This window comes from Limulus polyphemus, unplaced genomic scaffold (genome assembly GCF_000517525.1).
Source record: "Limulus polyphemus unplaced genomic scaffold, Limulus_polyphemus-2.1.2 Scaffold2426, whole genome shotgun sequence".
Taxonomy (NCBI): Eukaryota; Metazoa; Arthropoda; class Merostomata; order Xiphosura; family Limulidae; genus Limulus; species Limulus polyphemus.
The window spans coordinates 50,914-65,081 of record NW_013668036.1 but is presented as its reverse complement, the minus strand read 5'-3'; the positions used below and the strand labels follow the sequence as shown (position 1 = coordinate 65,081).

Sequence of the window (14,168 nt, the reverse complement as noted above, 5' to 3'; positions counted from 1 at the left end):
TTGACAACCACTGGCTATAGATTTCTCTAGACTAATCGCGACGTGAGAGTCTTATCGATCATTGTAGAATCCAAACATAATAATAATAAATTTTCATTGTGGTAAACGAAATAATAATTTGATTTAAGTAAGAGTTGTTTTTCTTCCCGATTTGTAAAAAATCCTTACGTGATAGAAACAAAAATGAATATTGAACTGGTGTATTACTTGTTGTTAAACAAATGTTACTTTCGAAATCTGCGTAGCTGATTTATGGAAAATCCGTTATTAAAATCAAAACAACTTTTATGAAGTTTAAATTCGCAGGCCAGTGTTATTTAATAAGAGGAAGCACATTTTAAATATTATATAGTTAGTTCTTCATTTGATAACATAGAATATTCTTGCTATGTAAGAAACATTTCCTGTGAATAAACAAATCGGCTTGATAATTTATTTCGGACAGAGTGTTTGGCTTACAAAATGTGTTTTCTCAACCATCTGAATTACCACTTCTAAATGTACGTTTAGAATCAAACCCTTCAAGACTTTGTGTGTCCAACTACATATAAAAATGTGTAGACTAGGAAAAAAAAGGTTGTTTTCATTTGGTCTGATGGGTTTTGCTTTGATAGTTAAAAAAAAACTATTGATTTTCACAAACATTTTTTTTCTCATTCATTACGAGTCTAGGCAGTACATTCGACACGTGGGCGTTACTTCATGGACTTTTTATGTTTTGATGTGAGACGACGTCGTGAAGATTGGAACGTTCTTTCAACATCAAACCACCAGGGGGAGCTCATAAATCGTGGTCCACAAGTATCTGTTTTAGCTACTTGTAATTTTTTCTATCATGTAAAGTTATGTATATATTCGGTCAAATTACAAAATTTTCTAGATTTAAATATTTTAAATTTCACGAAAATTAAACTCAAAATATACGTGTATCTATAGTGTGTGTGTGTGTGTGTGTGTGTGTGTGTGTATGTATGTGTCTATATTAGCTTTGAAATGTGATGATTTAGTAAAAGTGATAACGCTCACCTTTCAATGTTTATTAATATCAAGAGCTATTGCTACAGTGCTAGTATACAAGACCAACAAATATGAGGCTTGGCACGGCCTGGTGGTTAGGACGTTCGACTCGCGATCTGAGGATCTCGGGTTTGAATCCCCCTAACCGAACATTCTCGCTCTTTCAGCTGTGGGGGCGTTATAATGTGACGGTCAATCCCACTATCCGTTGGTAAAAGAGTAGCCCAAGAGTTGGCGGGAGGTGGTGATGACTAGCTGCCTTCCCTATAGTCTTGCGCTGCTAAATTAGAAACGGTTAGCGCAAATAGAAACAAACCCTCGTACAGTTTTGCACGAAATTCAAACCAACGAATATGTCTCAATGTATTCATTTTACTACCATAGTCGTTCTAAATGCATAGTAAACTAACAAAACATATATCGCTAGAATTGTCAGTTGGATCTCTGCGATAGGCACAGTATAGGTAGCCAATTGCGTGTTTTTTTGTTTTTTTTTTAAGTAGTAGAATCACATGGTGAGCCAGTTAAAACAACTCTTTCATACAGTTATACGCCGAAAATTATGACAGATGACGCGTGGAAACTATATAACTTAAGATGAAACGTAATAATGCATAAAAGAATACACGTCTTACGTCATGAAGGAAACGAGCTGTCCACCCACTCTCCAGATGGTATCATAAAAATGTCTTTAGCGCTTTTATATTTACTTGATAACTTCAAAGGAATAGCCAGAAGTTTAGCGAAATGTTATTTTGGAAGAAGGTTTCTAGAAAATTAACTGAAACTGTGCATAGTAAAAAACAAAAATCACAAGAAAAATTTAACATTTGGTAAATAATATGTTTCTTATTATTTTGTATGTTGGAGTGAGTGAGTGTTCAGGTGTGTATTTCGTATGTTGGAATGAGTGAGTGTTCAGGTGTGTAATGCCTCCAAATTCGTTTCGAACTTTTCTATAAAAACTATATTTTGCGTATTTGAAAAACTTTAAAGGATTATTTACTCTCTAACAAACCAAGATAGGCGATAAAAGAAAAACACGCCTCATAATAAAACGCCAGTATTTGCTATGATAAGGCCTAGATTCACTTGTCAGGGAACAGTATTAAAGCCCGGCTTTATAGATATATTCGCCATACTACAGAGAACGAGAACTGAACGCGGCCCGTGGTGAGCGCGATGGACTATGGAACTGATGTTCGCGTCCCGTTACCGAAAAAGAGAAAATAATAACAATAAACAGCGCTCTCTATGAGTGTATTACGAGAGCGACGGTCGAATCTCATTGGTCAGTCTGACAAAGAGATGGCGGAGGGTGGTTTTAACCAGCTGCTTTCTCTCTAGTCTATCACTTTAAAATACGGGACGACTAGCGACAAGTAAACTACCGAAGTATCCATTCTGGTAAACCCACTTCACACTGTAATTACCGTGTTGTCACCTAGGTAACAACTCTGATAAACACAGTGTACGCAAATCATTATGATGCAGTTACCTAGGTAATAACAACGGTAAACCTACTTCACACTGTAACAACCGTGTTGTCACCTAGGTAACCATTCTGATAAACAGCGTACACAAATCATTATGATGTAGTTACCTAGGTAATCACAACGATAAACCCACTGCACTTTGTAATTACCATGTTATCACCTAGGTGACCATTCTGATAAACAGCGTACACAAATCATTATGATGTAGTTACCTAGGTAATCACAACGGTAAACCCACTGCACTTTGTAATTACCATGTTATCACCTAGGTAACCATTCCGATAAGCACGTTGCGCATTGCAGTCACTATGCAGGTAAGTAAGGCAGAGTCATTTTATTAAATAAAAATGCTAATGCTTTTGTAACCGTAAGAAAATATAAGCTGCATTAAATAAGAAGCAGTAACTGAGGCATGATGTCTACTTTCACCATCAGAAACACTCTCACGTCATTTCAAAACGATTAATTTTAATATCCTTCGGTGACGTACAAGTTAATATATTTTATACAAGTTAGCCTATATTCTAGAGATTTTATTTTCCTGTAAATTCATTAATCCACACTAGGCACTAAGGCAAACAAATGTGTGACATTAAGCAAAGCAAAGTTTTTGTTCTTAAGCTATTTCTAACATTCTGATAAAATTATATCTGTTTAATGCAAAAGTTAATGTTAATTTAGGTAATTTTTTAAATTAAAATGTGTGTATCGAATCCATCCTTTTTGTAGAACAGTTTGGTTTATAAAAAAATCATATTTAATTTTCGAAACAAATTATCGTGCACGAAACTGTATCGACGTCGTGCGTAATTTTTAAAATGGGCTCTCTACTTCATCCTGATGATCGTATAGCTTTGTCACTTCATTTTCGAAACGAGCTTCGTTCCCATGGTGACTCCTCATTGGTTTCATGTGGTAATGAATTGAAATGAAGCAGATTTCGTACGGGATTTAGGATTCTGATAGAACTAATATTCTTAATCAGAGTCTGTTATTATTAGACGAAAAACATATAGTTCTTATTGAAGTAAACCTAGATGGTGTTTCACGCTCCAGACTAATAAGTAGACAAGGGTTTAAAATAGTTCATTAAGCCTAGTTCAATGGTCCGTATATTTAATATACTGATTTTTGTTGTTGTTAAGCACAAAGCTACATGATGGGCTATCCGTGTTATGTCCACCACGGATATCGAAACCCTCTTTTTAGCGTTATAAGTCTTCAGTCTTTCTACATGGCCATTTGGAGCTAATGTACTTAAAACAGACTGGTTGGCGGTTACGTGAAGGAAATGTCGGAGTGTGTTTTTAAATAGCGTGCTGGTTTTTATTAGAACTCCATCTGTCTAGTATCTTGTTATTGTTAAAACCTTCCAAAGAAAAAAAAAAAAAGGGAAAATCCCAGCAGTGACGACCTCAAAATGGCCAGTATTTTCAACGATAATATGACACGTACAGATAAAGCACTTAAAAAAAACTTAAAATTTATTCCTCAAAAGTTAACAACGTTATAAACATATCTTACTATGTGAAGAACCTCCAGCTATAAAACATCTAATAAAAACTGGCCTTATTTTGAAAATACTTAACATTATATAATATATTTCATGCCGTTAAAGCTTTGAGGCCCGAGTAGCTTAAGAGTTACATCATTTCTGGTAGTATCAAGTAACCACAACTCTTATGGTCACATTGAAGTGAGTACCCACACACACACACACACACACACACTATTAGCATGTGGTCGGGCACTGTGGTTGATCGCACAAATATACATGACATCACATTTTTTAACAGCCCTAATGAAACCTTAAAAACAACAAAAAACACTAGACCAAAGTTCCCTGGGAAACATTGTCGCTAAAAGCAAGATTAAAAGGTGTATCAGCAGTATATCTCAAAGACTGGAGAAATGTTTTTGTTTCTGATTTTTCATTACATGTATTGTACTAAAACTGTAATTGTAAAAAAATCAGGTACACCGACTGATAATAGTCATGTAACTTTTATTCGTAAAACATATATATTCTAGTAAAGTGATTACTCTTGGTGATCCCTAGAAAAAAAAAAGGCCTACCAAAGCATTACTTAGCACACAAAGCAAAAAAAAAAAATGTTTTGTTAAAATATTAATTATTTATCATATAGTTATCAGTTGAAAAACGGATATCCTAATCAAATACATGGCGTGTCAAAAGTCAGTAGTCAACGAAAAATTTAATTATTCTGTCAAGAAGAAGATGAAGAATACAGAGTGGTCACCAGTTATTACCTTATTAATAAGTACGATATTTATTCAGATCTGAAACAGAAGAAGACTGTATTAGTCGCCGACTCCTGAATTTTTGGGCCAGATGTAGGTTACAGTTTGCGTGTCAGGCTACGGATCGCAATGCCGCTGAATGCGTGGGTACGTTATAAGAGTGACAGTCAACCAGGTTATTTACCTCCAAGTCGGAAAAAGCCCTCGTAGCGGCAGATGCTGCTCACTGGCTACTTTCCTTTTAGGTCAATAGTTGTACAGGAATGTTTAGGCCGTTTATCTCACGTGTTGCATAAAATAAAGTATTTTCCGAGTTAAAAAAATACAAATATACCTTACTCTTAAGATTCCCCGTATTTGGTCTTAATCGTTATGAAATTAATAACAAGGGTAATTTAATGTTAATTTTTTGTTCATCTTAGTGTACTGAATTCCCCGGATGAAGTACGTGAACTATGCTGTAAACATGGCCGATGCTATTTTGTTATTTTATATTCTTGAACACGGTTTTCCTATAAAGTACATCAGACGAGTAGGCAAAAACCGCGTTGACGTAGTAATTTTATCAGACATTTGTTTGTTTGTTTATCAGGCTTCTGGCTCCATGCAGAACGACCTCTTGAGCTAATTCAGTACCAAAAACTGAAAAAAAAAATCAACTTTTTAATTCTACCAAGAAATTAAAGTTCATCAAATGTATAAACTTTCATCATAATGGCCTTCCAGTGGCACAGCAGTATGTCTGTGGACTTACAACGCAGGAAACCGGGTTTTGATACCCGTAATGTCCAGAGCACAGATGACCATTGTGTAACTCTGTGCTTAACTACAAACAAGCAAACAAATCATCAGAGTGTGGCTATAAACTTCAAAATTCGTAAAACGTCATAACATTAACACCGAGGAAACCTAACGAAACCTTTAAGTGCATAAGGCCTAATTATAATATGTATTTTTCTTGGACAATCTTACAAACCAACATGTGATTACAGCATAATATCATTCATTTTTCGCACACATTCTATAAACTTTTAAAAATCAAATTTTATACTTTATTCCACATGTTTTAATTGGAGACTTAAGTAATATGTACTCTAGCCTATAGAAGAGACGAAGAATCCCTAAATACAAAACAGTGTCCTGAAAGAAAAGTAGGATTGTCAAACACGCACACCGTAAAAATAGTGGTTTGAAAGTGTAGTACCTTTAAACACAAAACTGTGGCCTGGAAAGGAGTAGTATCCTCACATACACACACCAAATTACAGTCTTTAATATAATTGTTAGACAAGAAAACGGTAGCCTGGAAAAGAGGATAGAAAAGAGGTTTAATCCTCACGTACACAAAATGGCCGCATGAAAGGGAAATAAAAGACTCGCATACAAAACAATAATTTAGAAAAAGAATCAAGAATCAACACAGAAGACGGTGGCCTTATAGGCAAGAAGAAGAATCACATACAAAACGGTGGCCTTGTAGACAAGAAGAATAATCACATACAAAACGATGGCCTTGTAGACAAGAAGAATCCTCACATATAAAACGATGGCCTGGTAGAGAAGTAGAATTTTCACATACAAAACGATGGCCTAGAAGAGAAGTAGGATTCTCTTATAAAATGGTGGCCTGGAAGATAAGTGGAATTCTCACACAATACGGTGACCTGGAAGATAAATAGAATTCTCTTATAAAATGGTGGCCTGGAAGACAAGTGGAATTCTCTCACAAAATGGTGGCCTGGAAGAGAAGTAGAAGTCTCTCACAAAATGGTTGCCTGGAAGATAAGTGGAATTCTCTCACAAAGTGGTGGCCTAAAAGAGAAGCAGAATCCCCTTCCAAACACACACACAGACACATACACACACCAAACGGTACCTGGTAGAAAGGTTGGAACCATACACACAATTGATAATCTCATGTGTCATCCCGGAGCTTTTTAGTGTGACCCTGAATTTGTTTAAATAATCAATGAATAGCACCAGTGTGATATTCCAAATAGATACCTATTATGCATTTGCTTATGAAATAAAATTGAGTCATTTTTATAACGTCCATTAGTTTGTGATGCTGAATGAACAGAGTGCAAACAGATAAACGCTTATAAACAAATCATGTCTCGTGTATTGGTAATACAGTGCTCTTTACCTATATAAAGGGCCCAGAATAGAAAATAAAAAGAACTAGGCGGGTCAGAAGTATTTTAGTGTGCACGTTTTCCAGTAACTTGTTTTTTGTTTCAGAGCAAAGCCACATTTGGCTATCTGCTGTGTCGACCGCGGGGAGTCGAACCCCCAGATTTTAACGATGTAAGTCCGTAAAATTACCACTGTTCCACCTTTTCAGTAACATAATAAATATCACATAAAGTAATGTTGGTATATTGAAGGAATTTCATCTTACGGATATTACTTTAATAACAGAACAGCCAAGCATTTAATGGTTTGTTTGAAGTTAAGCACAAAGCTACACAGTGGGCTATCTGTGCTCTGCCCACCACGCCTATCACAACCCGGTTTCTAGCGTTGTAAGTCCAGACATACCACTGTGCCACTGGGGGGCACGCATTTAATTGAATATCATTTCAAACACGTACAATGTTACTGATTTTTCCCATGTTTATTTTAGCTATTTGTCTATATTCTGCTGACTGTTGGTGGGCCAAACGGTTGTCCCTCAACGGCCAGATCTGGCACGCCAGTTGAAGAAACTGTTGCAAGTGATAGTCCGTCCCGTTTCTTATAGTTAGTTTAATAAAACCTCCTTTGCTATAATATTTGAAATATTATTTATCTGAATTACTCACTTTTACTGAGATTATTTTGCAATGTTTGCTTTGTGCTTGAATTTAGGACTACTGAAATTTCCCAAACTGATCCAACCTCGTGAGATATTAGATGGGCGTGGCCTAGTAAATAGTGTGACGAGTAGATTCGAGGTTCGAACCCGCGACACGTTGGTGAACACGTTTTGAACTTTCAACAATGAGTGCGTTGTAAAAGTTACAGTCAATCCCGCTATTCGGCTAAGAGTAGTCGTGTAGGAGGAGGATGCTTTTTACCAAGAGCCCTCTCGCTGGTCAGCAGATCAAAACTAGGGACAGCTATGTCTGAATCTCGGGGTCGCCGTTCAAGTAGGGAAATATCACAATACCAAAAAAACATTGTGACTTATTGTTGGAATTATGCCCAAACCTATCATTAACAGCGAACAGTTGCACTCATATCATGTAGATATTAATATCCTGGTGAATTGATTTACAACGTTAAGTATTTATAATCACTTTGTTGTACATACATGTTGTGTATACACGTTACCATTTGATTTGTTTTATTACTTCTGACTTACGTTTGACCAGAAGTTTCTTCGTCAGTATGTAGTTAAAAGCTGTTTACAGCATTTTAATTACGTAGCATAGCTTATGCCAAATATATTTATACTTACAAATCCTGAAACAGAATAACGGAAACAAATTTACGAAATAAATACCTACTCAAATGCAAATCAATTCATCACGAATGGTGTTTTGTTAATTACATAATGAATATCCAAAAAGATGTACTTCTTATTTAATCAAATTAACAGGAAATTATATCTTCTGCTGTATTCATACTATTTTCCGAGGATACCAATTTATATGAGTAGTATTCTAGTGTGATAAAAATCGAGTCGATCGACTAAATCGAGGCCAGTAATACAAACAACGCAAAACCCACGAATGAAGTGACCGAGTTTTTCAAAGGGCACCTTTGTAATCTATATTAGAAATATACTTATTACGTAGATTTTTATTATTATTATTATTTCTTGGAACATTTAATTATATTAATAAGATAACAGTAGTTTGGAAATCTAATAGGAAAACAGAGCATTTTGAAAGGGGAATTAAAAAATCCATATACATGTATGTATTAGACATTTCTCTGTTCATAAAATTGTAATTCTTGTACTGAATACATACAAAAGTTTTGCTTACTTGTTTGTCGTTAAGACAAAACTATACAATGGGCTGTGTGTGCTATGACCACTGCTGGTATCGAAATCGTTTTTTTTTAGTGTTATATTCCCATAGATTTACCAGTGAGTTGCAAGGGGCGCATACATAAATTTGGGGACAGAGCGGCATTCCGAAAAATTCCATGTACTGGACTTTGCTTTCTGGTAAGAATAATATCGGTTTCTGGACTTCTTACAAATATATCTCAAAATGTTATCGGCTTATGTCCCTAATATAACATTATACACACACTACTGTTTATGTAATATAAAACAACCTGAATGAACATTAGGCCTACAAGAGTAGTTGCTTTTACGTTCAATTTTCGGAATATCGGTCCTTCGGAACTACGACCAATCGGAATATCGGTCTCTTAGAACATTGGTCCTTCGGAATATTGGGCTGTGACCATAATTTTATTATTTTAAGTTACATCCCTGATGTTATTTTGCTCTTCCAATATGTGTAAGTCTTAGTAAATCAAAGGTTAGGACTATTACTTACTACGTTGTCAGTCTTAGTAAATCAAAGGTTAGCACTATTACATACTACGTTGTCAGTCTTAGTAAATCAAGGGTTAGCACTATTACTTACTACGTTGTCAGTCTTAGTAAATCAAAGGTTAGCACTATTACATACTACGTTGTCAGTCTTAGTAAATCAAGGGTTAGCACTATTACTTACTACGTTGTCAGTCTTAGTAAATCAAGGGTTAGCACTATTATTTACTACGTTGTCTTGTGATTTACCTGGAATCTTCAGAGACTCTCAATCTAGAAGTATAATTTTTGTTGTTGTTGTTAAGCGCAAAGCTACACAACGGGCTATTTGTGCTTTACCCAACACGGGTATCGAAACCCAATTTTTAGCGTCATAAGCTGACAGACTTACCGCTGTGCGACTGCGGGGCGTGTTTGACACATTATAAAATATTTGCACGTTCCGACATGTAGATGTACTTAGTAGATGGATAAATGAACACTTTTTTTATATGGGCAAAACAAATTATCGTACAAGCCTTTCGACAAAAAACAAATTGGCACAGAAATATAAAGAACTGAAAAGAGCTAGAAACGAATCCCAACTTATATGACAGGCTCTATACGTTATTTAAAACGCCACCTTTACAGAAAATAGGACAAGATTTGTGTTCAGCACATTTAACTCAGACATAGATCTGACTAGGTAATCTACAAGTACATCTCTAGATTAAACAGCTTGAATGCATAATAAAAATATTTGTTTTTCGAATATTTATAGTCTCAATGGATGCCGTAAAACTCTGAAGTAAATATTTAAATATTTAAAAAATATTCTGAAGTGAATTATAACACAGTCTACATATAAAAATGTAGTTTTCAACTGAAAGTTCAGTGACAAATGCGGCTAGTTGACATTTTTTATCGTTGTAATACCTAGTCAGCCAAAGTACAAAAAAGTTAAATCAGGCTTCGCATTACGAATAGGTAACATAGGTGGCCGCTTAGGGTCGTGTTGCCCAAACTGTGGGGTGCGCTCCTCTTTTGCGCGGAGAGTCTGTATGGGGCTGATAACTATGACTATAGGAACATACAAATTATATATTAAAGCACAAAGAATCTAAAGAGAAAAAAACTACCATACAAATATTGCAACTCTTAAATGATATAGTAACGACAATTAACACTGGAAAATGGCACGTACATTGTATACACAAATAGATTATGCAGGATGGGGGGGGGGGGGTCAACAAAGCGCATGTTTAGAAAGTGGGGCGCCATAAAAAAGTTTGCACACCGCTGGCCTAGGGCTCCAAATATTCGGGTGTTCCAGGGTGAGTAGGGGTCACCTTTATTTCTTCCTAGGGCCCCCTGTTACAGCTATCGTCGGCCCTGGGTTAAATTCGGCTCAGTTTAGCTAATTCTTTTCGAAAATTTAAGTTACTTTACGCACGTGTCTAAGTTAAGTATTTCATTTGGGTTAGTATAAAAGTTAGGTGTACAGAGAAGAGAGAGAGAGGGAAAGAAATGGGATATTTCATTCATGATTAAGCCGTTTCAGCTGAAAGTTCGTGATAAACTTTTATGTTAACTACATGACTTAGAATATATATTAAAAAAGAAGTAAATATAAAGATTTCTTCGAGAAGTCGTTAACATTTCTTTTCCACAAATAATTAAGCAAGAAAATTGGGGTATTTTAAACACTTAAAGGTTTCTAAAAGGAAAAGATGGTGAGCAAGATTTCGACTAGGAAAACTTTTACGGAATCAAATATCTTGTTGAAAAGGCTGACACTTGTTTATGTTTTAGCATCACGTTTTAGTTACAGCAAAAGTGACGTGGCCTAGATCCGTGCTCTCGTTTTCACTATCGTCTGAAATCTGGTTGTACGGCCCATTTCCCCACTTCTACTCTCTGCTGTATTACCTGTACCTGAGTACAAAGAAGCACGTGCATGAGCGGAGGGCAAGTGAAAGTGAAAGGACCGGTAATAACACGTGCATAAACAAGTCGAATAGTTTGATTCTAGGTTATACCACAACAAAGATCTATTCGTAATTAATAACGCCAAAAACGTTTTGTTTTTAGACTCATGAAATAGGATGGCAGGGTTGCTAACACTGAATGACTAATTTCAACATAACCCAAATCTATTGTAATAACACGTGAGTGTGTGGGTGTGTGTATGAGTGGAATATATATATTTTTTTAATAAATACAATTATTATATTAATGATAGCAGAAGTACAATGATTCAGCTTGAACGTGAAAAACATTTAAGTATGCAAATTGAAATAGATTTGTAAATAAAACTTATTTGGAACAAGCTTGGTTATTCCAAAACGTTTATCAAACAAAGCCCTTAATTAACCGAGTAACATATCTCTATATAAGTTTAACTATCAACTATGGTATCTATATAGCTCTACGTTGGCATAACATATGATATCAAGTGTACTGTTATATCATCGATTATTATACGGTATGTATGATATCAACGCTACATACAGTGAAACCGAAATTTTCATAACGCCACTGATGGAAAATTTTTATTTGCTTTTGTTTTACTTCCCACTTGACCACGTGTTTCGATAAATAATACGAAACGTATTTTCATCGATTGTTCCACGATTGATGAAAATAAATGTTTGTAAAACAACAACTTATAATGATAAAAATAACTTTGGTTATGACTGTTCTCCAACTCTCTTACCTTCTTTTTCAAGTAACCGGTAGGAATTTGCTTCCAGGGTCGTCTTTTATTGCTAATCGATAAAGGATTTCCTTATAATTATAAATCGGCTAAATACTTGTGAGTTAAGGTTCGTGGTATATTACAAAAATGCGACACAGTTATCTTCAAAATGATAACTCTGCTATTTTTCTAGCATTAATAAATAGTTAGAAGCTTCCAATTTATTAGTTTCATGAGTAAAAAGAGTGTTAGGCTGAAAAAAAAATATGTGGTCCTCATCGGAACTCGAAGATTGTTTAGCCGAAACGCTGACTATGTAACGAGTTTAACAATTCCCTGTATTTTCATATTTTACCACACTATAGTTGTATTTATTTATTATTCAAACGAAACCGTAAAAAAAGTACAATCCAAGTTATGTGTAAAAATCCTCATACATGCTAGGTTTGAGAAGTATTAGGATTTACTACTTTTAACTTGCAAATTATAACTACTACGACACTATGATATAACTATACTAATAGTATATATATATGCCTTTTAAGTTCTACGTATATATTTCCTTTTTTTTTATTTTCACCATTATACCATACTATCTCAGTGTATGAAATTAGGAATAACGCAGACGAGTATGGATTTGTTTCAGTACACCGTTGAATGTGTTTAGGTATTGCTCTATACATCATTTGTTTAGTTATTGTATTACTTATTTTTTATAAAGTACGGGAACTCTCAGGAGTTAGCCTGATCTCTTTTCAAAGCCCCATTCTTTACATACTAGAAATGTCCAGACACGCCTTTAGAATATCAAACAGCTTATTATGTTATGGAGTTTTGTTTTTTAATTACTTGCTGGCCGTGTCAATTTTGTCATTATTTGTTCCGAAAACTAAGTAACTAAACACGTAGACAAAAGGTGCTTTACTTTAAGTAAACTACTGACTTTTAAATTATATCAATTATGTCTGAAATTTTAATATTGGGCAATGTTTGTTTGAAGTTATGCACAAAGCTACACAATGGGCTATCTGTGCTCTGCCCACAACGGGTATCGAAACCCGATTTCTAGCGGTGTAAGTCCGCAGACATACCGCTGTGCCACTGGGGGCAATATGGGCAAAAGAAAAAACATAAAAACAGGAGTTATGGATGATCCTACAGCTACGAAAAAACAAAAAACAATCCAAATAAAATCTTGATAAATTTTATTTTGTTATTGTTCATATTCTAGTAGTTAGTTACTAAAAACAGAAGTTTATTGTATTACTTGAATAATAGGTGGAAAAGTACAATCCAAATGTATGAACCAGAAACTCTAAACCTTACGTTAGGCTTAACTCCCATCTGATTGTTCCAGGATTCTTTAAATATTTTTTATTCTTTACAACATTTTTATATGGTTCTTCAAGTACTTGTTTAAGTTTTTATGGGTGCTAATTTCTCTGGTTAAAGATATTTCATGTTTTATAAAACCTGCATTAAGTAAGAATATATCTAAGAGTATATAGGAAAAACAATAACAACAACTTTAATTACGACCATAAATCCCGCCAACAGCAAGAGTACCTGACCAAATATTTAATGCATTCTAATCATTATAAGTAAGAACGGTGTATGAAATTTACTATATTCAATGCTGGGTTAACATTTATATCAACCTTTTGGACCCAGTCTTCATGATAAAGGTAGTTTGAAGCATTGCCTTAACGAAAACGTTCTTACCTTACAGCCCTCGCATGACGTCACACCATAATGGTACCCAGAAGCCTTATCTCCACATACCTTACAGGGAACGAATGATTTTGTAGGAGTACTGCTGTTGGAATCAGCGATGGCTAAGTTTTGATCTGAAAATAGATAAATTTATTAATATGAATCTGTAAATATTTATACTGTTTAACCCTAAGTGCAAAAAATTAAGTTTCAGTTAAATTTAACACTTATCTATACTGCTTGAAAATAAGAAATTATATTTATTTCATTATCTTATGTATACACCTGGAAAAAAGTTAAGCACCCCCGTGTTTTTTTCAAGTGATTCAGATTCGACGTTCTTGTGACTGATTATAAATTACCATTCAATCTAAACGTGTTTATCATTTTCACGCTTAAAATTATTATCATGACATCAAAATATGGACAGTTTTCACGCTTAAAATTATCTTTAATAAGTATTGTCAGTGAAAGCTCAAAAACGTTATTGAATTGTCAAATCACATTA

At 34.8% G+C, this 14,168-nt stretch overlaps 1 protein-coding gene across 1 annotated transcript in view; it reads right to left on the bottom strand.

Moving 5' to 3' along the window:
- The window catches only part of LOC106466924 (ecdysone-induced protein 78C-like), a 58,278-nt gene that overhangs the window by 20,260 nt on the left and 23,850 nt on the right, over window positions 1–14,168 (bottom strand). The window contains exon 2 of the mRNA XM_022395020.1: window positions 13,670–13,794. Coding sequence (XP_022250728.1) covers window positions 13,670–13,794 — 125 coding nt within the window. The remainder of the gene's footprint in view (window positions 1–13,669; window positions 13,795–14,168) is intronic.